This window comes from Chroicocephalus ridibundus, chromosome 5 (genome assembly GCF_963924245.1).
Source record: "Chroicocephalus ridibundus chromosome 5, bChrRid1.1, whole genome shotgun sequence".
Taxonomy (NCBI): domain Eukaryota; kingdom Metazoa; phylum Chordata; class Aves; order Charadriiformes; family Laridae; genus Chroicocephalus; species Chroicocephalus ridibundus.
This window is the reverse complement of record NC_086288.1, coordinates 6,528,875-6,555,340: the sequence shown is the minus strand read 5'-3', so window position 1 is coordinate 6,555,340 and position 26,466 is coordinate 6,528,875. Positions and strand designations below refer to the sequence as shown.

At 43.4% G+C, this 26,466-nt stretch overlaps 1 protein-coding gene across 4 annotated transcripts in view; it reads left to right on the top strand.

The window, feature by feature from the left end:
* Nucleotides 1-26,466, top strand: part of FRAS1 (Fraser extracellular matrix complex subunit 1) — a 167,370-nt gene that overhangs the window by 2,893 nt on the left and 138,011 nt on the right. For all 4 annotated transcript variants that reach the window (XR_010071148.1, XM_063335505.1, XM_063335507.1 and 1 more), the window contains exon 2: nucleotides 1,497-1,528. Coding sequence is in view for 3 of the 4 variants with exons in the window: in XM_063335505.1 (XP_063191575.1) it covers nucleotides 1,497-1,528 (32 nt within the window). In the remaining variant the exon portion in view is untranslated. The remainder of the gene's footprint in view (nucleotides 1-1,496; nucleotides 1,529-26,466) is intronic.

Below are 26,466 nucleotides of genomic sequence, written 5' to 3'. Positions count from 1 at the left end.
GGCTTGATTTGTTTACTGTCAATATGAGTAGAAAGGTATCTGTTGAATTTGAGAGAAACACGATTGGGCTCTTGTGGCTCATCTTCTTGGCAAGTGAAAATAATTCCTGATGGTGCATCTGCAGCCTCTAGTATCTGAGCCCAAGACCAGCTCGAAGGAGGAGTTTTTGATTCAAAGCAGTGTTAGCTCCAAGGTTTTCTGTACAAATTAGTCTAATCTGCATTTTATGGAAAACACCACTCTCTGACGAGGAAATTCTTAGTTCCCTGGGTGGTCCCTTGAGGCAGCTTTTCCCGCGTTCTCTTTTCATCTTCGAGTTTCTTGGGTTGTTCTTGATTTCACATTGTTGTCACGTTTTCAGTAGGCAGATATGTGTAGTTGTTTGAGAATGGCTGTTTCCCGGAAAATCAATGAAAGAACCATCATTCAACTTTTTCATGGTTTTATTTTCTAACCTCTTATTTGATTTATTGAAGTAGAATATATAAAGTATACTTGAATGGGTGTATATCATTTCCTTGAAGGACCTTTCTCTCAGCTGGGAGTGTAGGTGGTGAGGGCTGGGAAGGCTGAAGCAGGAGGAGTCCCGTGAGCCTGTCATTAAGTGAAATGTGACCCGTTGCCCATGGAGGAGTGATCTGGGAGCGGGAATTCAAGCCGTCTCTTCTCACCATGATTGCGTTTTTATGCATATATTCACATGCTTATTTGTTTCTCCTGTCAATGGTAAAAGGATTTATAGGAGCACAGAGAAGAGGCTGCTCTTTAATATGCGATTTAAATGCCATGTAACCCTGCATTTTTAAGGGCCATATTTTGCCCTTGAGTAGCTGCCCTTTATTTCAGTGAGAGCTCGGGCAATTATTTGAAGTTGAAATAAAATTCTGAGCTTCATCTTACGTGTATTTTGTGAGAATTCCCATCTTATGACGGGTAGCCTTTGTGACAGTGGAGGAAGAGAATGAGTGCCATCAAATGGCTGAATTTGTCACCTGTCTGAGAGAGTGTGAGGTGATTGCGGGAATGGGTTATGATACTAGCCCTGTTCAAAAGTCAGTTGTTATCCGTGGTGGTGCGGTCAGGTCCTTCTGAGGTTTGTGTCCGCCCCTGTTCTACTGCCTCGAATTCTCCTGCTTTCTTTAATCGTGTCCTTGACTGCTGTCTGAGGAAGATTCGGCAACTTCCTGCAATTGTGATGCTGCCATGCTTCATCAGTGGTCGGGTGAGGTGCTGCAGAGGCATGTGCTAACCTCTTCTTTGAAGATCAGCTGCATTAAAATCCATCTTGGCCAGAGTCCCTGGCAATGCAGTCTGAAGCTTACCCAGAGGGTTGCCCTGCTGCACCAAAACTGCATTTGTTTTGTTGCTGGCAAGCGCGTGGCCAGAGGTGGCAGCTCAGTGCTGCTCGTGCTGTTACGTAGCACGTCTGCTGGAGAGGGTGCTGGTGTTACTCGCTTCTAATCTATTTTAATTTTCTTTTCTTTTTTGTCTCGCAGGTGCCTGTATCTACCAAGGCTTGTTGTTTGAGGTAGGTAAGCTTGAACGTGTTAGGCTCGGCGAGTGTTATACAAGGTGCTGTTGAACTTGACTCTAGTTCCTGATTTTTGTCACGCCTGCGACTGGGATGGCTGATCTTGCAGCAGGTCACAGAGCTGTGAGCCCTTGGAGAGGTCAGAAATTCTCCCTGGGCCTTTGAACCCAACCATTCTCCTTCTCAGCACAGCTCTGCCTGCTGCTAACTGGGGCTCCGTTGTCCAGTGTGTGAAGAGATGTGAGAAATTTCAAGGTTTTTGGAAGCCGTATAAGTCACAAATGTGCAGTCCTAGGCAGGATAGAGGTTATGTTTTGTAAAATGTTACTGTGATGCCGGGGTATGTTCTGTGTTAATTTCCCTGAATTAATAAGGTATTAATGACAACAATTTAACACCTTTTCCTCTCAGCTGTTTATGGTGAGTACTGTGTACCCTGACTCTTCTTTATAAATCCAATGTATTTTCTTTTGTAGTCTTCCCCTTTGCATGTACATTATCCATGAACAACTTTGTACAAGAATCACGGTTTTTAACAATTTATAAACATTGTTTTGCTCTGTAACGCTTGTCTGCCTTGCTTCAGTACTCTGGGCTAAAAGGAAGTCTTTGAGCAACTTTACGTTTTTGGAGGGCTTCTGTACCTGCCTCCAGTCCCACAGCAGATGTGCTCAGGGATTTGCTACCGTAGGCTGGGAGGCAGCAGCTGTCAGGGAAAGCCTGGGGTTTTATTTCGCTTGCAGCTCTCAAGCAAAGCTGGATGAATGCTCTCCGTGTGAGACATGTGACCGCTGAGTATCTGGGAAATAACTGGTGGCAGCTGGTTCCTTTGGCCTTCCAACGTGGACTCGGGGTCTTGGAAGTTTTTCTGCTCTGAGAAGGGAATGTGGGGGGATTTGCTGGAGGCGAAAGTTTTCGGTGGGTGGCTTGGGAGGAAGCTGAAGCAGGCTAAATGTGTTTGCTGCTCTTAAGAACGTGCCGTGGAGCATCAGTGTCTTAACAACAGTTGGGAAGTTTGTCTGGATTCCAGCTTCAGTGAACTGTGTGGCAGGTCACTTTCTGCTGAGTGTTACAGCTTGGTACGGGCAGTATCAGAGCGGAAGGGTTAGCAAGTGAGGGGTTTCATCTGTCGCTGATTACTACTGCCATGTCAGTCACAGATTTCTTTCTTTTTTTTGCCTTTTGTGGTTTCTTGGTGGTCCGATGTTTTTTCTGTCCTTTCTTTCATTGCTGCTGTGCGTTTGAAGTGCCAGTGTGGGTCTCAGTAATGTCTTGCCATCACATTTGTACATAAAGTCTATGGGATATTCTAGGTTAGATGCTTCCTGTTTAAAGCACTTGCTCACAGTGTCCTTGGTTTTTGTCTTTATCTCTATATTTAGTAAGATTATTGGGTTTTTATTAATAAATGACTGCTGTAACTGTAGTAGTTTTCATTAGCTGTACAAGAGGGTTGCTCTGCGTTACAGCTTGGAGCAGACGCAAAACTGATGCAGGTATACAGCTGGCATTTAATAATCAAGTAAAACTTGAACAACGGGAGGTTGCCGTTCTTGGAACAAGGACCTGTCCTGTCTGTTGTTTGTTGTCATGTCTGAAGATGTGCTGCTTTCCTCTCTGAGTGATGTTTGCTGTGGAAACAGGCCTTCGCTTGCTTTGCCACGACTATGTTGATATTTCTTCTATGTCCTATATACTAATGTAACAACTTTTGATTGCTTTTTGGAACTGAATACAGATCAAAGGACAGGCTCTGTGGCTTCAGCTAGCAATCTCAGAACAGGTACTAAATCCACATTCCACTCATTTCCACTCAGACGGGCAAAATATCACATGCAGTGCACCAAACTAGTGGTTTAAATGAATATTCCTCTGTAATGCTGCTTCACGGGTTTCTTTGGGTAGCTGTTTTCCCTGAGAAAGCAGGAACTGCACAGGCAACCATGGAAATTACAAATGGAAAAGAACCTTCAATAGGACTCGTTTCATTCTCTGGTTTGTGCCACTCCCAACATCAGTACTGGAGTTGGCTTGGTTAAATAAAGCTGTATAAATCAAACACTAGAGGTAGCGTGTGAGTGATTTCAAGGCAGTTAGTACTTGTGGGTTGGTGGCACGTAGCTGGGATAGGGCTGCAGAGCTTGTGTTACCTTTGCAGAAGGCCGCTGTCTCGGACAGGTCAGTTGTGAAGTGGAAGATGACAAGACAAGCAATCCTGCTGCTGCCATCGTTTTGGTTCCTGCAGTTTCCCTGGCTTCAGAGTGAACGTTGTTTTCAAAAAAATACGAAATCTGAAGACCCATGTGGGAGGCACTTGCTCTGTTTGTTAAACTCAGTGCTTGTAAAGCGTTGGTGCAGCTGTCTGACAAATAAAGATGAGGAGCTATTGCCTCGTGGCTTTGCTGGTACAATTGTGTTTATTTGAGCTGGGGAGGAGGGGCTTTCTGAATTGGGATTGGGATTCTGGAGGTGCAAGTTGAAATGTCATATCTGTTATACTGTCGTCTTAATGAATGCTTTTTTTTTTTTCTTCCCTACTTTATCCTAAATCATGAGAAAAGTAAAAGCCTATTCTGCCTGTAATCTGTGTCTGTGTGTTGCTGTTTATTCTCTCTGTTAAGACTGGTGGGAGCTGTGTTCACCGGCCTTTTTGCCAGGGCTGGTGAGTTTGTGCAGAGCCAGCGCTGCGCTCGAGCTGGTGGCACAAAGCAGTTCTGCTGGCACTTGCAACCTTGGAAAGTTCCACGTAAAAGAACATGTTCAGAGAGGAAATCTCAGTGACATGATAAACGTGCAAGCTAAGGATGTCATCTCTGTAGAATCTGTTCCGGAGGAGGAACGTGCCTTCTGGGTGTGTTTGCTTACAAACCATTTACTCATTGAGAAGATGGCTTTTCTGAATGACAAGAAGGCATCGGGCCAAACGCTGCAACCTCATCTGATGGCTGTCACCCACCGTGGCAGCAGCACAGTGTGCCTGTGGCACTAATAGAGCTGTTGACAACCTCCAACAGGAATCCATAGAAACTTCTTTTGTGTTTTAAGCTGTAGTTAGAAACACTGTTTCCTTTCAGTGTCTTCTGTTATTCAGTGTGTTATTCAGTGTTTTCCTCATTGTTCCATGTGGAAGTAGTTGTAGATGAGCTGTTACTAGATTATTGTAGGAATGCTATTTGCTGCAAGTCGTGCTTTATGGCATTCGGCTGTCTTGCTTGTCCTGCAAACCCAAACTCTGAAGTCACTTGAAAAAGCCACAGAGCTGTTGGAGTGGGGCCAGAGGAGGCCATGGAGATGGTGGGAGGGCTGGAGCCCCTCTGCTGTGAGGACAGGCTGAGAGAGCTGGGAGGGTTCAGCCTGGAGAAGAGAAGGCTCCGGGGAGACCTTCCAGCCCCTTCCAGTCCCTCAAGGGGCTCCAGGAAAGCTGGGGAGGGACTCTGGAGCAGGGAGGGGAGCTATGGGACGAGGGGTGATGGTTTTAAACTAAAAGAAGAAAGATTCAGACTAGACATAAGGAAAATACTTTTTACAGTGACGGTGGTGAGACACTGGCCCAGATTGCCCAGAGAGGTGATAGGTGCCCCATCCCTGGAAACTTTCAAAGTCAGGTTGGATGGGGCTCTGAGCCCTGCTCTAATTGAAGATGTCCCTGCTCATTGCAGGGGGCTTGGACTGGATGGGCTTTGAAGGTCCCTTCCAACCCAAACCATTGTACAGTTACTTGAGAAATGCTTGGTGCATAAATCAAACAAGTAAGTGTAGTGAATGCAAGCACTGCAGAGTTGCTTGAATTGGTAATGCCGCAAAAGTTCCGCGTCTTGCTTGATTGACCTAGCTGCTTGTATATCAAGGGGTCAGCTTGTGTTCATGTGTTTCCTCTGAGGAAAAACACATCTCTCTGGTTTCCAACTGCGCTGAGGAGGTTTGTATTCCTCCCTCTGTCTTCACCTCTGAGGGAGTTTTCACGCCACACAACCAGCGCAGCCTCTTCTTTTACTTAGCAAAGAAGAAAATACACATTGCTGGGTTTTTTTCTCAGCTGGAGGGTAGTGTAGGTGGAGATGAGGAAACATTCATGCCACAATGAAAATAAATGTCTGAGAGAGGCATTGATCAAGTGTGTGTCTGCATCTTTCTGCCAGCCGGCTTGTGCCGAGAAGAGTTTTCAGCCCTGGGAGAAGGAGAGGGGAAGCGCGGGGCTGTGAATTCGGGTGGGAGTTGGTCTAAATGGGAAGTGTGACTTGATAAATGGCCCTTCATGTCTGGTAGACACTGCAATAAGGAAGGACAAGTCCAGCTGAGCAGTCTCCACTAAATTTTTTATTTTGGCTGTGTTAAAACATGGATGTTGTCTGCTGCAACAGCTGCTGGTAATGCACATAAGGATGAATTTCTGGACTGGCAGATTCCTTTTGTAAGTTTCAGGAGAGACATATGGGGCTTTTTTAACACTGTAAAGCACCAGAAAAGCCAAGCAGCTTTTCTTGAAAGGAAATATGTTTTTAATCTTCAAGTTTGAATGAAAATTATGAACAGGATAAAAAGCCCTAACTTAATCCATAGTAAATGGTATGTTACTTGTGCTTCTACCAAAATTTTGCTTCCCTTTGGAAACTGCCTGAAAAAAGATTCAAGTTGATTGAAATGCGTAGTTGACTTGAACATCTTAAAAGAAGAGGCTTTGGGTTTAGCAGTCAGTCAAAAGAGCAATTTGCCTATTCCAGAAAAGAAAAACATCATAATTGTTGTAGTTCTTCAGATAGTTCAGCTTTTCATCTTTTCAGTTCTGTTCTGCAGTCAGTCATGGTAGAGGTCACAAAATAATAATAAATAAAAAATTGACATGTTCACAAGTACCGATTGTATAAATACAACTTCCGTCAGCTCCATTATAAATCAGCTCATTAATTTAATGTGTACGTTAACTATAACTTCTTGTAAACACTTGGAAGGTGTTGGAATGATAGGGGCGAACACCAGGAAAAGATGAGGAGGTGAAATGTAGTTGCTTGCTCAGCTTCAGAGATGTTTTGGTTTTTTTTTTTTTTTTTTACATAATTACGTTTGGTTTATTTGGCTCACTTCAGTGGCAAGTGTCATCAGAGTGGGGAAATCAAGCGCTCGTTTCAAGTTCTGTGTCTGAAGAAAAAAAGTGCTGATGCTAAAAGTTTGAAGCTTGCGTCAATAAAAAAATTTGAAGTACCTGATGTGACTGACTGCATTGAACACGTTCTGGTTCAATAAAAAGTATCCCTTTAAATCTTCTGATTAACTTGATAACATTTTGCAGTTACATATGTACATTTTGTTGCGAGAAGTTTAAAGAAGGCCTGATTTTATGCTTTTTAATTCAGATTTCTGTTTCCATCTACAGTTTGTGCTGAGTCAGAAATGAAAGGGAAAATATAATAAATAGAAAATACCTTTTTTATTTTCCAAAATTTTACATCTCCTACTTTAGATAGCTGCTATTCTGAATAAATTTAGTGACTACTTAAAATAAATGTTAGCGGGTGCAGAGCGCTTCTGGTTAGGGAATGTTTCAAATTTGCAATGGAAAATGAGCTTCACTTTAGTTTCTTTAGAAGGGTAACAAGTTACTATTGAAAAATGAGATCAGAATTGAAGATTTCAGTTGTGTTGTTTGTTGTGGTTTTTTTTTTTTAAATAATGTGATTTAAATGCCACTCCTTAGCCTTGGGGTACATCCTCAGCTCCACCAGGGAACAAAGCTATAAATTTCTGGTTGGTAGCTATAAACTCTAGTTTACAGCAGCATGAATCTGCCTTCTGTATAATGTCGACATGAACATTTTAAAGAACACAACGACATCATCCACTTTGCAGTGGGGGTTCCTCTTGGAGCAGCCTGAGGTCCGTGCTCTGGATTTGCTCCTCTGCTGTCTCCCGCGCTGCCACGAGCAGTAGGGAGGTAACAAGTTTTTTGTGTCGGAGGCTGGGAAGATCGAGGTCGCTTTTTCCTGCTGTTGCAGGGTGGTTGCATTCTTGTAGCTATGGGTTGACTAATATGCTATATATGATGATTTTTCTTTATTGGACAGATGCAATGAGGTGCCGTAACCCTCCCAGGACTTGAAAGAGTAGTGATGGAAAGACTGGGAGCATTTGGTGCAGCGGGGGCCTGGTTCTGCAGTGCTGTTGTGCAGTCTTCTAAGCCTGTTTAGAGCAAGCGCATAACACTTAATAATTGTTTTATGCGGTGTGTAGGGCTTACTAGCCAACCTATCCTTGCTCTGTGTGGCTATGAATGGAAGCGCAAGCTGTGATGGAAAATAGACCTCTCAATTTAGATGAATGGTATGCAGTTAAGGTTTATTAATATAATAATGAGATGCTTCTTATGTAGGAAATCCCTTCTGCTTGTGGGTTTCAGAAAGCTGAGATCAACAACAAAGACAAAAGTGTTTTTTGAATAAAGCATGTGCTGCACGTGTGTTCCTTCTTTGTGTTCCTTGAAAATAACAGTATAATGTAGAGCAATGGGGGTAGGCTCTTTATTTCATGGTACCGGGTTAAAGAAACTTAAATGTAAGGTGAAGATTCTCCTGAGGATGGGGACAATTCTTGTCTTTTAATCAGTAAAGGTTTTGGTTTTTTTTTTGTGGACTGAAGCACACATTTGTAATGTATAATAATTATTCTTTTGTATCTTAGTGGTTCTCATACAGAAGGTGTCTAAATGTCATTTTTTTTGGTCTGAGAAAATGAACCCTCATTTCTGTAAGGAAACACAACACTTAGCGTAGCTGAGGGTTGGTATGTTCTGGAATCATCGCATTTATTTTGTTTTGTTGCGACTTCAAACTTGTTCTGAATACTAAATAACACACAGTGAAAACTTGAGAACTTGCATTAGTTGCCTATGACATAGTACGTATAATCAGTACAGTTTGCGTGTCAGTGGTGGTTTAGTTTGTTTTTTTTTTTGCTTTTATCTCTGCGAAGAAGTCTTTTGGAGCCCTAACATCCTTACACAATTATCGTCTCTGTTAAAAACTTCTGTAATGAGGAAGTACTGAGACTCAGGTGTTAAAATCTCTTAAAAACCCAGAAGGATCTGCTTAAACTGTACTCCTACCCTACTGTAAGGAGCGGGGAATTACATTTTAGTTGGAAAACCATGGCCCCAATCCATAGCGCTTTGACAGCTCTCTAAGCTGATGCTTTTCATGGGTTTTCACTTTTCAGGAGCGCTGTGAGGGTATTTGCACATCAGAAAAGAACTGTGGCTTTGCCTCTGGAAGGGTAAATGCTGCTCCTTTTACTTGCTATGTTTGTGTTTCAATGAAGAAAGCGGCAACTGGGACAATTTGCAACTGAACTGCTGTTCGTAAAATGGAAGACAAATTCATACAACACAAACTTCGTTCAAGAGCTGCCTGTACGTTGCTCTGTGATGGATGCAGAAGGAGATGAACGCAGGGGCAGAGGATGGCAGGACTGGCTCTGTCTCTGGGGCCACGCATGTTTCTCCTGCAGCTTGGGCCCGTGGTTGGTCCTGCTGAAGCAGCATCTTTCAGTTCCCCCGGTGCTTGGGGCTGGGTAGGAGTTTAGGTCCCCATCGTCCTGTGTCTGGGAGCAGCAAGTTGCGTCCACAGGGCACCCTCTTGGTTTCTCCAGGTGCTGCTTTTTGAGAGCAGCCATCTCCCTTTTCATGAACTACATAAGTAGTGGTGAAGCAGACTTTTTTACATCAAGCGCCGTGCCTTAACGTTTAACGTGACGCAACTGAAGCACGAAGCTGGTGTCTTTGCTTACCCTGGGGTGATTTATCTGCCATACTGACCTGCTCTCTCCGCAATGAGCTTCCAATATGCTACATTTATCATCCAGTTCCACCCTCCTCAAGTCTTCTGTGTGTATGTACATGCCTGTCTTTTTTCCTGGTACATTTACTGGTCAGAAAGTGTTCTTTTTTCCTCCGTGTAAATGGGATCTCATGTTGTAGCAGTCCGGGGCCCAGCAGTGAAGTCACGGTCCTCCTCAGTTGTCTCTGTGTGTTTAAGAACAGCGTTTGAATCTGCGGGGTGCTTTTTCTAAACATTCAGGTGCGCGTGGTGTTTGTGGCAAAAAGAGATTTTGAAACAGCTCTTCTTTACTTTAGGTAGCACAAAAGAAACGAACACAAATTAATGAACTAAAAGAGACGATTCTATGGGTTGTGGGGCTTTTCGAGCTTTAATCAGAGACCCTGGGCTGGCCGCAATGACTTTCTGCAGCCTGTGGGGTTCTTTCCTGGAAGGTGTTGAGTGTCTGCTGGCTCTAATATTCTGCTTCAGGGGTCTTTCCTTTCCATCCTCTGTCCTGGCTGGTGAACGACTCGTGCTTTAATCTCCACTGGGTCACGGGAGGTGATCTGGCATCAGTCTTATTTGGAGATCAGGGTCTTTACAAGAGCTGCCCTGTTCCACATTTTCCGTTTCAGTGATCTTCCTGGATGGTAACTGTTCATCCACAAACACTGACTTAAGTAGATGATTAACATTTAATAACACAGTTATAGGAGCTATATGCCAGAGCCTTGGCAGGAGATGGTGGATTCTCGTGGATTTTTGCACCAGGACAACACTTTCACAATTTCCTAGCATTTATAAATTTCACAAGTCATCGTGCCTTTTACCTTTCTGGGTGCATTTGAAGAGCCTTGTTTAGGAAACAACGTCTTGTAATTTGTCATTTACTTTTCCTTTTTAAATTCCCAGCATGAAAAATTCTTTTTTCCTTTGCTAGGTCACTTCCTCATTCCTTCCCTCTCCTCAACCCTATCAAAACCGTGACCAGGTTTCCCATTTGCGTTTTCTCTTTAGAGTAGGGGTTGTGCTGTCTAGTTAATTGGTAAGAGAAATGATGGAAATCGGGTTTGGCCAGTGGAAAAAGCCTATAATGCATTGATAGTTGAGACCCGTGGAGTGTGCAAAGTAATGTAGCTATAGGAAAGATGACAGCTTGCATCACGTGGGCACCTGCCTCACATGTAATTTCTCACTGGGCTCAAACTGGCAACAGACCATTGTTGTACTGGTGTGTGTGCCTGACTTGGGCCTTGCTTTGAAAACTTCCCTGTTCTTGCTTTGGGAGCGTCGGTGCCAGCTTTGGAGTTGGACGCAGTGTCCCACTGTGAAAATGTTGGGAGAAGATAAAATAGCTGTCTCCGTAGTGGGTTATATGATAAAAGCGTAAATGGAAAATGGTACTCGTCAAATCTGTAGATTTATTATATTCTGCTGGTGCTTTTGAAAGCATAAGCCAACGCTGTTCTTTGTGGAGTGGTGAAGTATGTCTGCAGGTGAAGTGAGAAGTGGTTGTGTTCAGCGGGGTTAGCAGGAGTGGGTTTACGTGCACATACACGTATATGAGACTGGGCCCCTTTATCTCTCAGGGGCTTTCAGTTGTGCCGGGCAGCGGCGGGTCTGTGTGCCGCAAGCAGAAGAGGCAAGAGGGCATTGGGGTTGGAAGTCATAGCCTGCTTTTCCGGAAGGAATTTCATCGTATCTGTGTGTGTCCAATGTGACTTTAGTTTTGAACTATCAGCCCTTGCTTTTCTTTTCTTCTTTCTTGCGCGAGTCATAAATGACAGCTCACTTGAAAACTGATTTTTCCCTCTCTCCAGCACAATAATTCTAAGCTGTAGAAATCGCCCGGTGGGACGCAGTTTTGGAGACAGTCATCTTACTCTTTTTATGGGCTACTCAAAAATCTGTAATCATATTCCAGGACCATAACGTTAATGTTCGTCAGATGACTTTTAAAGGTCTTAAACTGATCAGGAAAGTCAATATCGTTTTAATTATCCCCAGACAACGTTTTACAGAAGTGGTGTTTACACTCTGAATGTACGTGTACATCAGTGGCTTTAGGAGAGAGAAAATGAAGACAGAAGGCTGCAGCAAAAAAGTCAGGAGAATTTGTCGTTCCTTTTTTGTGTTAGAAAAGAAACAGAAAGATCGTGTATTGGAAAGAAATTTGAAAGCGCGCCGTCGTGAAAAGAGCCCACCGAAGGTAATATAAGCTCACTTGCTTGTAACTGGAAGAGGGATATAACCTCCAGCTAGAGGTGTAGAAGCAAGTCTGCTTTGAGTCTCACTTTTCCTCTTAGCACCCACGCACTCTTTCCAGTCCCCTTGAGGCAGCAGGTTCTTTGCATGTGTCTTTCTCCTTGGCATATGGGGTACAGCATTGTTGCGTTAGTGTGACTGCAGCATATGCTGCGACGACACGTAGATTCATCCTGCACCCAGCAGATGGTAGGGAGAAGTTTACCACTCCCTGAACGGAGAAAGGAGGTTTTGTCTGGCAGCTTCAGTTCTTTGAGAACGGATCACTTCAGCAAAATAACTTGAGATGTTTGCTTTCTTTATTGGCTGTGGCTCGCTGGAGCAAGCGATTTGCCCTAATGTGTGTGCCTGAGATGTTCTTTCAACTTCCTAAAAACACACAGATCCTCTCTATGTATCACTCTGTGCAAGCGTGGGCAAGTCCCATTGAAGGCTGTTGTGATCTGGGAACTTGGGCCGTTTGCTTCTAATGTTGGTTTTCTCCTGGAGGGGGCCTGCCAGGTACCGCATCTGAAAAAGACAATGTAAACACCAGTGAGGTTTTCGTGGGGGGGTGGGGTGGGGTTTGCCACCTGGTGTCTTCTAGTGGAGAGGTGAACTTGGTTTTGACTGTTTCATTTGATCTAATAGGTAAAACCAGAAACGATACAAAGAGGAAAATAACCGTAACGCCCTTTCTGCGGGAGACAAGGCTGTCTTCTAATGCGATAACAGAAATGGCACGTCGCCTTCTGCTGTCACCTGAGTGCTCGGTGGAGCTGAGCGAGTGTGTTACTGAACTTCTGCGGGAAATTGAAATTCCATCCTAACGTTGCCTGCTGTAGGGCACCTTAGAAAGTAAACATGGAATTTCTCTGCATCTAAAGAGTGCATCTTTTTCTGGCCGCTCTGGGTTCTGCCAGCTTTTGATTTCTACTGTAATGTTAGTTATCAGAGGTTTATATCACAACTGTGAAAGTTTTCTTTGGCGTGACATTGGGCATTTTGTGCTAGGATTTTTTTGGTAGTTTGAAAAGTAATTGGCCCTGGATACGACTGCCGAGAACTAATAGAACTCTGCTGTACATTTTTGATGACCCCCAAAGAACTTTTGGATTGAATTTGTTAGATGACTGAGGAAAATGGATCCCTTGTTGGGATTGACTGGAAATTGGGTACTTTTCTCTAGTACGGGTATAGGAAAATCCTAGGCTTAATTTTTAGGTAGAAACGTTGAAGCTACCAGTGTGTATGAGCAAGAAACTGTCTCCCTCTATAGAGAAAAACAAACCTGAACCAAGCTGGTTTTGTGTAGAAATGGAAAAGAAACTCTTAGTATAGACTGAATTTCTTCTGTCCTTCCCATGTAAATGGCTGTCTCGCTGTGGTACAGTATCAGTTGACATGAAAATGGGTCAGGACAAATGAAACAGCCCGGTTTAGATGGAGCTGTATAACACAAAATGATACCGAACATACAAAAGACAGTTTGGATGCGATCTTTTTAACTGAATCTCAAAACACTGGAAAAGTCTATTAAGGTTGAGCTTTGTAGTTGAATAGTCACGTGGGCAGCAAAAATGGGCTTTTAGTATTGAAAAGCAGGATTTGACGTGCTCTGGTTCAGGGGTCAAAGCAGAACTACTTGGACTTGCAAAGCCTAGAAATGTTTGTCCTTTGTCCTGTTCCTTTAGGTGTGCTTTCAGGGAGGCAGCTGGGAGAAATGGCAAAAGCTATGGAAAAGAGCTGCCGGTAGGTGAATTTGTGGGAGTTCTGTCTGCTCCAACGTGCCTTAGAGCTCACTGGAGAGGCAGATTTGCTCTATACTAGTACCAGGCTACGCTTGCACGTTTACCAGCCCAGGATGTGTTGGAGACCTTGTTCTTCATCCTCAAAACATCTTGGGTGAAGAAGTTGTGAGGAACTGGTGGATGTTTGCTCAGTCTTTTGAGATAAACCACTAGTGCTTTAATCAATCATAAAACTTAGGCAAAATTGGACTACTGTGTCTCGACAGTGGTCCCACGTGGAATTTCTTGTCTTCCAGGTTGGTTTCATGTGTTTCTTTTTCTCTTTTTGTTTTTTCCTTGAACAACTCATATCCCCATCAGAAATGCCAGTATGAAACCCGCTCGCCGTTACAGTTCTTGCACAGGCTTGTTAAACTAATTCATTCGGAGTTGTTCAGGATGAATCATTCTCTGAGCCTTTTCAGTAAACATCAGCTCTCCAGTTGTTGCTATTGTAACTCCTGAATTTCACAAGGAGCCTAAGATATTCCTTGGTGCCTTCAGGAAGGCATATAACAGATGGAAAAAAATCCCAAATATGAAGCTCTTCCAGATGGGTGCATTGATTTTATATCACTGCTCAGATCTGTCAGCCTTCAAAGCGTCTGTAAAGAGAGCCACACGATGCTGTGTTGCTCTGAAGTTTATGATGCTAGGATATCTATATTTCTGCCATGCATATTAAATAGCTTCTAGTGAGAATACGTACAACAGATTTCCATTGGAAGACCACTGTAATTCTCCTAGTGCTGTGATTTATTGTTGAGTCATAGATTAAGGAGACCCGTTAGGATAAAATACTCGGTGCTTACTGGGTTTTGTAATCATTATAGCTACTTTGGAATCATTCAGTAATGAATCCTCTAAATAACCCTGCGAGCTCAGCATCCGAAGTATCTTTATATTACCAGCTGGAATACTACGGCTAAGGGAGAGTCCTAGACACCCTTAACTGTGTTTCTGAGGATCAGTGAGGGGAAAAAAGCTCTCCCGCCTCCCCCAAATAATAAATCCTGAGCATGATTTCTTCCTCTATTAATTTGAACAATTTTAAGCCAGATGTTTCATGACTCAGAAAAAAAATTAGAAGTTTCATAAACTGCTTCCCGTGTGTTTTATGGAGATGAAAATTAAACTTTCTGCAGGCTCAAAACTGGGAAATTTTAATTCAAGTTTCATACTGAGCATAAATTTTCAGTGACATCCAGGGGAGCTGAAAGTTTGGGTCTTGCAGCGGGGTGACAAAGATGAGAAATTTCGGACCTTGCAGCTATGTACATACCCTTTTATTTATCTCAGTTATCAGGCTGGAAATCTTATTTCTAATGGGAATGTAGTCTCCCTGAAAATTTTAACCTTTTCATGTCCTGGGGAATTCATCTGTTGTCCTACGTTAATATATTTGGACGTAGTCATGTGGCAATAAGTTACTTTTGGGTGCTTAGCCAGCACGAGACCAATACGCTGTTAAGTCAAGTCTTCTTTTCTGGTTCAGGGTATTCATAGTTTCAGAGGAAATACACGGTCGGTTATTTAGTTAGGAACTTGAAATCCTGCGCTGATTTAGACAGAGTTGTCATTACTGACACACTAATAGCCAGCTCTGAGTTAGTGGATGCAGTAAATCCTTTTATGCACTGAGCCTGGTGGAGTGGTTTCAGGTGAAAACATGAGCAAACTTGTTAGCAATTTCTTTCCCACATTTTTTGCAGTTTTATAGGTTCTTCTATATATGTAAGAAGCCTAATTTTCTTGAGTATTTAAGGAATTAATTTACAGCTAAATTCTCAGTATTTACAGAGTAAAGGTAACTTGCTACAGTTTTATTCTGGTGGATTTGTTCGTTTGTTTTAAAGAACCAGAATTTTAGAAGTGTTCCATTTTGAAAGCCTAGGTTTGATTTTAAATTGGAGGCACTTAAAAATCGGATCAGTAGATCCGATCCTTTCTATCTCAGTTTCTCAGTGAAACTGGGGGTCATCATGCTTATGGACAGAGAACCTAGCAGTGCCTCAGTCTGCCGTTGTGGAAAACCTTCCAAAACAAAAGGGAATTATGTGCTTCTAAAAGTAGTACATCTTGCAACTGCAGAAGTTTGGGCGTGACTGCAACGTAGTGTTTTTCTGCATTTTTTTTTTTTTTTTCAAATGCTGTAATTTTACTTCCTAAGAGGTTTTTGGATGCTTGAGTGCAATCCAGTGAGTGATCCTATGTATGCGATGTGTCATTGACAAGGTAAAATGAGGTCAATCCGTGATAACTGAGACACATTGGCATGGTAAAAAGTAGAACACACTTTAAAATAATTTCCCTCTGTTTTTTTCTGTCTGGTCTATTAATACTTGGACTCTTCCGAGCAAACTTAATTAAGACAGCACTGATCCTACAGTTTCTTTTGGAAGATGATGTAGCTTAACAGCCCTGTGTCTGTCCTGCTTTGGTATTGTGCAACTTAGGGGTTTCTCTTAGTACTTTTTTAGCAACAGCCTGCCCCATAAGGTCACGGGATCCTTCCCAGTGAATTTCAGAAGAATTTTCTGGCTGTGGAAGAGTGGTGAGACCTCTGGATCTCCTCACGCTTTGGAGAGGAGCGCGCTGGATTTACCACACATGCTTCCGTCTCCTCTGAGCGGCCCTTATTGCAATGCTTAAATATCTTTCTGTGGGGGAAGATCTCAGCTTACAAGATGTAAGAGTGTCAGTTCTCCTTCTTGCTTCAGGCAAAGAAATATCTTTAAGATCAGAGGCAAGCCTCTCGAAATCCCCAGGAAAAGGCGTCATCCGTGATATTTTGCATCGTAGGAGTGCGCTGTGCAATTAAACTGCTTTTCTTCCTATGATTAGCATCCCGTGTGTTGTTCAGTTATTAACTTGGCATGGCATTTCTCTCTAGTAATAGTTGGATGTGGGTACGTTCCTGTCTGAAGCACTGATTTGTATTGTGAAGCACTTTCTAATTATTATCGTAATGTCGATTTCCCTAATAAAAATAGGAAGTGTTAGTATCAAAAATAAATTGGCAACGACGCTTTGCTGAGCTTCCCCTGCTTATCAGCAAGGGACCAACAAGCAGTGCTTGCTGCTTTTGACGTGTGGCTTTGTTAAGAATATGCGAGGTGCAGGCAGCTCTGATTTAAAAAGCCTATCGGTTGTTAGGCTTGTTTCAATTTCGAAGCTTAACAGTGCTTCGATAGGTGCAGTGTGGTTTAGTAGACCCTTTTCTAATACTAAAATCTAGCACAATGGACCGCAGCAGTTTGTTAATATATGATCATTTCCTTCCTGTTAGTCTTGCATTTGAGTATTTTGTTTTGCAGGTACCAGCAAAGGGGCTGATCTGATCTTCAAGGTCATGTCTTTTACTCAGCGTCCTGTTTACACAGATGCCTTCTTTAGCCTCTACAAATAACTGATGAATCCACGTGAATCCATATGTTTAGACTGAGGAAAGGATAATTTCTCATATGGCAGCTCTGATAGGTAACCTCCTTGTTAAAATCAGCAGTAGTGCTGTCAGTGTAAGAGCTGCAATGAGGTCTCCACACTTAACATTTTCAGTGCGTTCTGTATGATGCCAGCATGTTTTTAACCTTACTGAAGTAATTTCATGCTTCTGTAATTCATTGGCTTTTTAGTGTATTTATAGAAGCTGTTTTTTCAAGCACTGCAGTAGAAATGATGAGAGCATCTGGTTAAATCCGCCACATCTTGTAGAACAACCTCTTAACGGTTATTCTCAGTTAGCTAAAATAGGAAGAATAACCTTGGTAATTGAGCCTTTCCCCCTTTAGATGGTTACACCAATATTTTAAAGGCTTTGGATATTTAATATAATTAGAGTGCCATAAGTGTCACCGCTGTGCTTTTCTGCGATGGAAACCGCATGAGTTAGCTATGAGAGCTGTAAAAACAGAGACACGTTTCAGCTTACACTTAGTTCCAGGGAGCTCTGCTTATAACCACTTGTACCGTAACATAACAAAGAACGCATCTGGGAGCTTTAATTTTTCTGAAGAAAGTTTTCTTTCTCTTCTGGGGTCCTCTAGTTTCTGTGGCGTTCCAGACCGGTCTGTGCAAGCAAATCCAAAGTGGATTGAATTCAGCACCTCAGTCCAAATATGTGACAGGAGTAGAGGAAAGGAAAGCAGGTTTGTATAGGAGGACAGTGACTTACCTGGGTTTAGGGTAAAGCCGTCTAAGGGCCCTATAACTTAGCTGAGAGTTGGGTAAGGATTTTATTCCCTTCTGGCTATGTTATATCCCTTCCCTCTCCTGCCGCAGCTAAGAACACACTGATGCAGATGTTGGCTTCACATTGCAGAACTTGCTTCCTCCCATGGAAATCCCTGCGCTGAATGGTGTCTGGTTTACTGGGAATGTGGCCTTTCCTGTTATCCCTGATCAGGAGTTCCCACGTACTCACCTCGTAGGTTGGCTGGTTTTTATGGCTGTTGGAGTGACCGATGCTGGGACTGCATCACGGACCAGAGAGAGGAGGATGTCTGAGGGAGCGTGGTCTTTTCCTAATGTTGCTACGCCTACGGAGGTAGCCTGTGGTGGGGTAGTGCTACCTTTTAAGAGTGTAATTTGTGTAATCCCTGTAAGGGTATAACTCATTTGGTGCAGTTGTGGGTGCCAGACAACTTTGTAGTGTTGCGTGCAGGGGATGTTTTCTGGTATTTGCTCTCCCAGCAGTATGGGAGTGGTCTGTTGTTGTTACGGGCTTACCCTGACTCTTGACTGCAAGATGACGTAGAAACGAAAAAGCTGTGATTTGTTGACATTCATATTTGGAAACCTCCCTGAGATGGCATTGACAGCAGCATCTGTCCGGAGGGACAGAGCGAGGTTATGTGAGGATCACTGGGCAGGTCAGAAAGCTGAGAAATACCCGCCCCGTGCTGGCATGGAGAGTTGATCTCTTTCTTTAATCTTTTAGTCTCCGAAAAGTGATGCCGGAGCGATTTAGATGGTGACTGTAGACTTGCCAGTTTGCAGTGTTGCAGAGAAATCGGAGGTGAGGCCAGAGTCACTTATGGAAATGTGATCAGCATATTTCTATTTGGGGAGCCCACATTCCCGCACTCTTCAGCTTTATAGGGCTGGATCCTCAGCTACTGTAAATGGCTGTAGCTGCTTTGATGTCAGTGGAGCTGGGCATTTTGCCATCTGAGTGTTTGACCCTAGCGTGGGCAGTCAGCCTTCGAGCCACTGAGCTTATTCAATACATGAAGCAAGGCTGCAAAATGGCAACTGGTGTGCCAGTTGGTGTTTTCCAAAGAGAGCATAGGTTTACCTTTTAACTTTACTTGCAAGAGATTTGCAGTAAGCCCTAATCTGTCTCTTGTTCTTACCTCATCTTGGCTCTACACGGGAAGTTTCAGCTCCTTTGAGCCAAACTCACGTGTACGCATATGCAGAAATGATTCAGCATTGGATACGAGTAAGCGGTTGTAAAGGAAGCTGGCTTTGGGGAATGTGTTAAAGCAGATGTGCTGATGGTGGAATTGAGATATCCTTTGCTTGGCCGTCTTCAGACGGTTCCCTGTGTTATTCTTGTGCTTATTAACTGTTTTTGTGGGCCGGTTTGAAGTGAGGGGTGGTGATAATTGTTTAGGATTCTTGGGTTTTTCGTGTGTGTGTGGGTTCCCGAATCAATTACAAATATGCTTGCAGCATACAATCTTACTTGGCGGCTCCCAGACTGACCAGTCTGTGAGATCTGCCCTAGTGTGTAGCTGGTGGGAGGGAAGAGAGAAGTTACTCATTAATTCATTCCCTCTCTGTGGTGTTTGCTGTTCCTGTGCATATGAAGATACCACCTTTAAGGCTGGACTGGTTGGTTTGGGCCAACTTGTTATTTTCTTAAACCAGTCTGTGCTCTGTTTCTTCTGTGTGTCGTGAAGAAGTCCCTCCCTCGGAGTAACACTTCATCGTGCCAGCTTCCGAATACAAAAATGATGGTTAAGTGGGTTTTAATAGACTAATAAGCAAAAGCTCTGGGCTTTTGTAGGCATTACACAGTATTTGGGGTGTCTGAAAGCTTCAGGTTAAGCCAGATGCAGCAACGTAGACCCTTGTGTTAGATTAGGGGTGTTGGGGATTGCGTGTAGATGGAGAGTTGTGGGCTGGACTCCCTCGAGAGCTGCCTTTGGTGTTACCCTTCTTGCCTTTTATAGTATCATCCGTGAGCTGCTGGTGCGATTTGAGATCTGAATTACTCCACACTCGGCATTAACACTGGACCTGATGGTGTGTGCTGGGCAGCGTGCTCTGGCATCCCGAGGCTGTAGCCCAGGCTGGAGTAGGGGAGCCCTTAGAGCAAAGATGTTGGCTGGTTTGATAGGCCCATGGGTACAGGCCCTGTCCTGACGGGGTTCTTGTCACTGTGTGAATTTGACAGAAAGGGCTATATTTTGTGCTCCGCACATATTTCTGCAGTAGTTGCCCTGAGGTTACTCTTCCTCTAATCGAACATGACTATCCTTGCCTTCCCAGGCACTTCGAGTGTTGGAAATCCATCCGTGCTTTGCCTCTGGCTTCCCCGGGAACAGCTCCTGGCTCTGGTTTGTGTTCGTGTCTCTGTTTCCTGGCAAGGCAGTTGCTGTGACTGCCGAGAAGTCAAATGAGGTCTTTTACTGTCGTTCATTTTTTTCTTGGCACAGTCAGTTTGGTCGCTAGGAAGGTCGTGATCCCCATGTGTCTGAAGGAATGGGAAGACAGTGTTTCAGGAATCCAAAGAAAACTGCCTTCCCCTTCAGTTCCCCTTTCTCTTAATCATCATTTTATATAGACTTCCAGAGGATTTTCTAATGAGCTTTTAGCCTCCTTGTGTTCCAATTGCTAGTTTATTGACTACATTGTCCATGTGGCGACCTTGAAATGAAAGCAATGCAGCGTAACTGGTGTGCTGGAGTCTTTTGCTACCTTTAACACAGAAGAGAAAGTAAAAATTTATCAGTGACAAGGGGTTTTTTTATAGCGAAGTTCCTGAGATCCTTCCCTTGTGCCATTCTCTTTCTCCTAGTGTTTTCCCTGGCTTTTTAATAGGAGCATCTGTATGAATAAATAAAACTACCTGCAGGCATTGTGCTTTTTTGCACAGTACTTTTAAGAAGCTACACTTAGAGGAGCCTGTTCGCAATTTTATCAGATTTCGTTACAGACTTAGGGGAGGAAAGAATGTCTACACCGTTACCTGTGGACTTTATACAGTCAGTGGAGGCCGGAGTTTAAATCCTGTAGGAGAAGACAGATCCAAAAAAAAGGGCATTGTAGTAGTACTTGGTCTGCATTCCTCTAAGATGGGTACCCACGTTAGGAGGAGTTCATTTGCAGAGCCACGGGTATTTTCTGTGCATTGATGCCGAAACGCCATCTCAGTGAGCTGATTTGCGCTTGTCTTTCAAACATCCGTTACACGATTGAAAAAACACACCATTAAGCTGAATTGCCCGCCAGCCAAAACTATGCGATGTGGTTGTTGTCGCAAGGTGCCAGCACACCTGGGAATTCACAAGCACCAAAGCTAGTATTTTATTCCCAGAGCCCTTCGTTGCAGTGCAGAATTAATTCTGAGATGAGCCCTGTCAGAGGGAAGGAGATGTGATAGTCAGCTTCGGGTGAGCTTTTTGACAGGGCATCATTTGCAAAAACTACTGCTGTAGGAATCCATCAAACGGTTAGCAGGGGACCCTGAACATCCTGATGTGTAGGTACCGGATGTAATCCAGCTCTTACTTGGTGGTTCTGGGGAGTATTTTGACGGCATAAAGCTGTTCTCGGGGCTCCTGGTGCGGCTCCCAACTGCGTGGTTCTGCTGCGAACACAAGCCAGGGCTTGGGGATATCCACAACAGCTGATTTGTGTAAGGGTAAGCTGTACCCTGAACCTTTGAAGTGTTAAAAGCAGGTATGCGCATCATGTGCCAGGTTTTTGAGAAAGGTGTGTGTACCCTTTAAAAAAAAAAAAACAACTTGGAAGCTGATCAGAAAGGCGGTTGATTATGTTTTTGTGCCCTTAGGTTTACTGCAGTTTTGCTTTCTGCCAGATGTTTTGCTGAGCTTATTTTGTGTGCACAAAATCCGAAATGTGGTTGTTGGTAAACGCAGTATTTTGGGTAGTTGCTCGGAATAACATTTAAAAAAAAACCAAAACCAAACCCTACAGAATTTTTCAGTCCAAACAAAAGAGGTTGTGCATAAAGGTTTTTGTTTGCTTTCAAAGTGTTTATTATTTGAAAGGTTTTGGTTCAGTATTTAGAGCAGCTAAATGTCACCTTTGCTGGGGCTGTAGATGAAGGTACTCTGGAGAGAAGCAAACACTTTTGCTGTCGCCTTGGCCCTTTCACTGACACCCCCACCCCAGGAGCTGAGCAAAGTCCCTTCTCCTCTCCGAGCTGAACTGGCCTTCTTTCTCTCAGCTTTAGGTTACCTCTGCTGCAGTCATGTGAACTGGCACTTGCTCTTTGTGCTAAGCATTTAGGCAGAGGGGACCCTGAGCCCGTTTGGGTCTCCCAAACTCTGTAACGCACATGAGAGTTATTAATAAAAGTTGCTGAGGGCATCGCTGTGAGCAGAGATGCTTAATTTTGTTATTCTCACTTTGAAAGTTTTATCGGAGCTGAGGCCTTCTTGCATATTTCTTTTTACCTCTGTCTCAGTTTCTTCTGACCGGGAAACATGGGGGGGGTTTCCCCCCCTTTGAGTCATGTTTTTTTGCTCCTGTCCCTCTGTGACAGGAAAGACCAAGGTACCGATCTGACAAAGCCCCTTACTCAGATGTTTGTTGGTGTTTCAGCCTCTTGTGGTGGTTTCAGAGGGCAGTAATTGCCCCTTTCAAATGGGTGTAGAGGGAGCGCTGCTCCTCTGTTTAGAAGTTACTGTGTCAATGAAAGCAGCTTGTCTCTGAGCCTTCACGTGTCATTCGCATTAAGCATTTATCCAGCGTGGGATCATTTGCCAGCCCCAAGGAGAGGAAATCCAATTTGTTCAAGCCAACAAACTACGGAGAAGTTCAAAAGCTTAGGGGTTGCTCCTCATTGTTTGTCTCAACCAAATCTGTGAACTAGAAATGCAAAGCTGGATTTGCTTTGGAAAGCAGTGATTTATTGTGTGGAGTCAATAAACATGTTTGCACGGCTCCTTTGGGCATGCATAATAGTTTATCTTGGGAACCTACCACAAAAGCATTCATTTCTTCTTATCTTCCACCAGAGGCCAGGGCCAGTTGCACATTTTTGTTTCTGTTGCCAAAGAACTGTCTGCAGGCAGAGAGGAGTTAGAGGAAAGATATTCAGGGTCTTCAGGCATTCAGCATTTGACCTGTTTCCTACCTGGTCATGCTTCCCTTTTCTCAAAGAACAAACTCCTCCGTCCTTTTTCCTTTATTTGTTCCCTGGTGAAAGAAGGTACCACACTTCAAGGACACTTTTGTTTTCATTTCTTTTATTGTTTAAGGAGTTCAAGTGCGCTGCTAAAGAAGAATGTCTATGAATCTGGTCTTGATAAATGTGGCCATAAGATATAGGAGAGGGCAGTTTTGAGAAATCCAGGTTTTTCATGCTTTCCTGTTTAAGGTGTCTTTGGGTGACCTTTTTAAGGAACTAGGCTGACATAAAATTAGTATGGTTGCTAATGGACAGCTTAAAATCTAGTGGGATGGTCTAAAAGAGCTGTTCCCTTGCCTGAACCCTTCGCTTCATCTGCCCAGTGAGCCCCACAGAGCTTAGCGGGGGGCACGTGGGGGGATGCACAAGGATGGGGAGGGGATCTGGAGGAGAGGCATGATTCCTCGTAACAAAAGACTTGAGCTCTATCATCTGAATCATTTCTCAAAGGGAAGGTTAAAGGGTGATTTGTAGAAGGCTACAGAGGGAATAGAAATTCTTATAAATAACACTCTTCTGTCCATAAGAAAATAGAGTAGCCAGAATATGAAAGCTACATAAATTCAGCTTAGGAATTAGGTAGATTTTTACTGCGAAGATAAGGAATCATTGAAACAGTTTCCTGAGGTGTGCTATGAATTATTCTGTATCACTAGAAATCTTTAAAACACGGTTGGCTTTTTTCCCTTAAAGTTATGCTGTGCTTAAATTGCAGCTTTTGGGCCGGGATCAGGAGTTCATTTATTCAGTCAACTAGAACAGGCCTCCTTGCGTTAAAAGACAGGCAAGCTCCATTTCGCTATGAAATCTGTGAAGGAACAGTAGCAGACAGACAGCGTCATGAAGAAGGTGTAGTATGAATCCCACCTACTTTTTAATGTCACACTGAAGGGGAGGCTGAACTCTTGCTGAAGAAGCCGTGTGAAAAAATACACAGAAATGGTCATAATTATACATCATTTGTGTGCTTCTCAATTTCTGGCTCTGGGAAAAGGGAAGGGAAAGAAAAAGGCAAGGAAAGAGGGAAAGGACTCCTTCCCGCCTGCCGTTCCTGGTAACATCCAGCTCATTTACAACCTTTTCCTGTGGGCCGCGTTCCCCGCTGGCTGATGTGAGTGGCCAAATGAATGCAGAAGAAGATGGCATAAAAATGACGCGAGATCAGAATTACGGAGGTTATAAGCTTGTACCACATTAGAAACACAGCTTGCGGTAACAAACTGTGCAGCGTTCTAGCTCCTGGGAGGATTAATTACAGATGGTAGCTGTGACAGCTAAATTAAGTACCTATAATGTTGTGTAAACTTCATTAAACACACTCGGTAGCAGTGCTGTAATCTATGAGAAATGGGATAGGATGACGAGGGTAGAAAAGGAAAATACTCTGTAGGAAGTTTAAAAAAATCTTCACTGTCTAAATCCGCTGAAGCAATTTCTTCTACCTTGTGTGCTTTAATGGTAGGACTTTAAACCACAAGCTTTTAAACTTCTTATCTGGTAAAGCCTTGGTAGCCTGAATTAATAACAACTTTCTGCTAATGTCTGCTGGGTTCCTCTTAGTCAGCAAGTCCTGTTTTTGTCTGATATGCTAAATCCTTCCTGATATTCTGCAACCGCATATATTTGATCAATTCTTTCTTGCGTGTGGAAATCTGAGAGGAAAAAGCACAGAAGATCAACTTCATTGTTGCTGCTATGGTTGATTATGGTACAGGGTTTGTAGGAGGCTTTGATTCTAACTTTGGCTGCAAGTTTATGCTTTAAAAGTCAAGCATTTCTGTATGTTGATATCATAAGTGATGTTTTCTAATTTAAAGAAAAGTCCAACAAATGAGAGTTCACCACATGCCAGCTGTCACCAGTAACGTGAGGGTGTCATTTAATATTGCACCGAATCGTAGGCAACCGTATGCTGCCACACTTTCCCCTGCCTCCCTCAAAGGCAGAAGCCTGAATCAGGGAAAAGTGAGTAATTCTCTGCTGATTTAGCAAGTTGAATCTGCTCAGCAGAGGGTCCCGTGAATGGCAGCACCGGGGCTGGGAAGCAGGGCACGAAGGAGGACGGGTCGGGGAGAGTGTTCACCATAGAGGCCACAGTGGGATTAGTCCATCTGTAACTCATCATTTCACCCTTAGCAACTCGGTTATTGCAGTAGTGAGGAACTGAAAGGCGAATTAAATTAACCGAGCTTTTACTTTCCAGACAGGGAGAATTAACCGAGGAGGAAGAGCCAAGTTTCTGCTTTGAAGCGCTTCTGCTTTTAATACGCCGAGTCTTGGTGGCCAGTGCAAAAACTTGGTGTGCTTGTTTAATTCAGTTGTTTGTTTGGAATTGAGAAGTTGAGGTTGTATTAGACATTTATGACTATATACACTCCCAGCTGTGCCCCTTTGCCTGGTAGAAGAATAAAGCAGATAGTAGCTTGTCCTTAAAGAAATTACAGTATATCTAATACCCGTGGGAGTATTTTTTTTTAATTTTTCCCTCAAAATAACCCTATTGTCTCTCCATCCTCTCCCAAATCACTTTAAAGTCACTTTAATGGTGACTTGCATAGCTTTTCCAAGGTCAGGAGGCTAAAGCTAGGCTGTGGATTTAGGCAGCCTGATTTTTGATTCTTTTCTCTGCTATTTTAGCTGTATGGTGGCTCCCTTCGACTTGCAGAGGGTCAGCTGAATACAGTATTTTTGGAGAATAACACTGAACATTTTGGTGCATAAATTTAGGTTTGGGAGCTTGACTTTACTCAACTATTTTGGAAAATGGTGACTTTTAGAAACGTAATCTTTCGCTTGTAATTTGGGAGAGCTTAAAATAGAAACCAGTCTTACCTAGCGTTCCTTTTCGATGTAGGAAGCAAGTAGAAAAGTCGTACCATTTAAATAAAGGTAAAATTTGGGCAGCGGAATTATTTCAGCTTTCATATTGTCATTTCATATTGTCAGTTTTTGGGCTTTTTTTAAATGCATTTTTGTCTTTAAAGCCTTCTTTAAGGAACCCAGGACTAGAAGGCTGACCCTGCACTAGCCTGTAGGTGAGTGCTCATAGGAATTGCTGCTGTTTCCCCGTACTTTAGATGCATCTGAGGAGATACTTTGGCCTTTGGGCCTCATCAGGTAACATGATATAGTCTCCTTGTTTGGCAGGTCAAAGACATGTTTTTAGGGGAAATGTCAGAGTTTTTATACTTTGTTGTAAAATGCTGCAAAATTCCATTTTTCTTTTCCTCTCAAAGCTATTCCACTAAAGGGAATTCCTCAGGCCTGGTCTGAAAATGCTTTGTAGCTGGTTATGCGTGCGCCTTTCAGTGGGAAACACAACACAACCACCGAATGCTGCCTTGTTCCTTCCCACCTTTGCTCTCTCCTCCTCGGGTACGGCCAAGAAGTCCGCGTGTGTTCTGTGCCCTGGGTATGATCAAACCTGAGTAGTTTTACAAAGCTGATGAGTGGAGTATCAACGGGATCTCTGTTCGCTCGTTTTTCGGCAGGGCGGGACACGGCTTTCCTAAGACCGTGAGTTGGGCAAGCGGCCAATCAACTCAAGTACCAAAAATAATAAAATCTTGCAAGTCCAAACCCGTCCGAATCACAAACGACTTTGAACAGTCATGACCTTTAGCCAAAGTGAAGATGGATTTTTTTTTTCCAGGTTTTTATCACTTTTTTCCCCCCATGGCCTACTGCTGTGACAACATATGATCG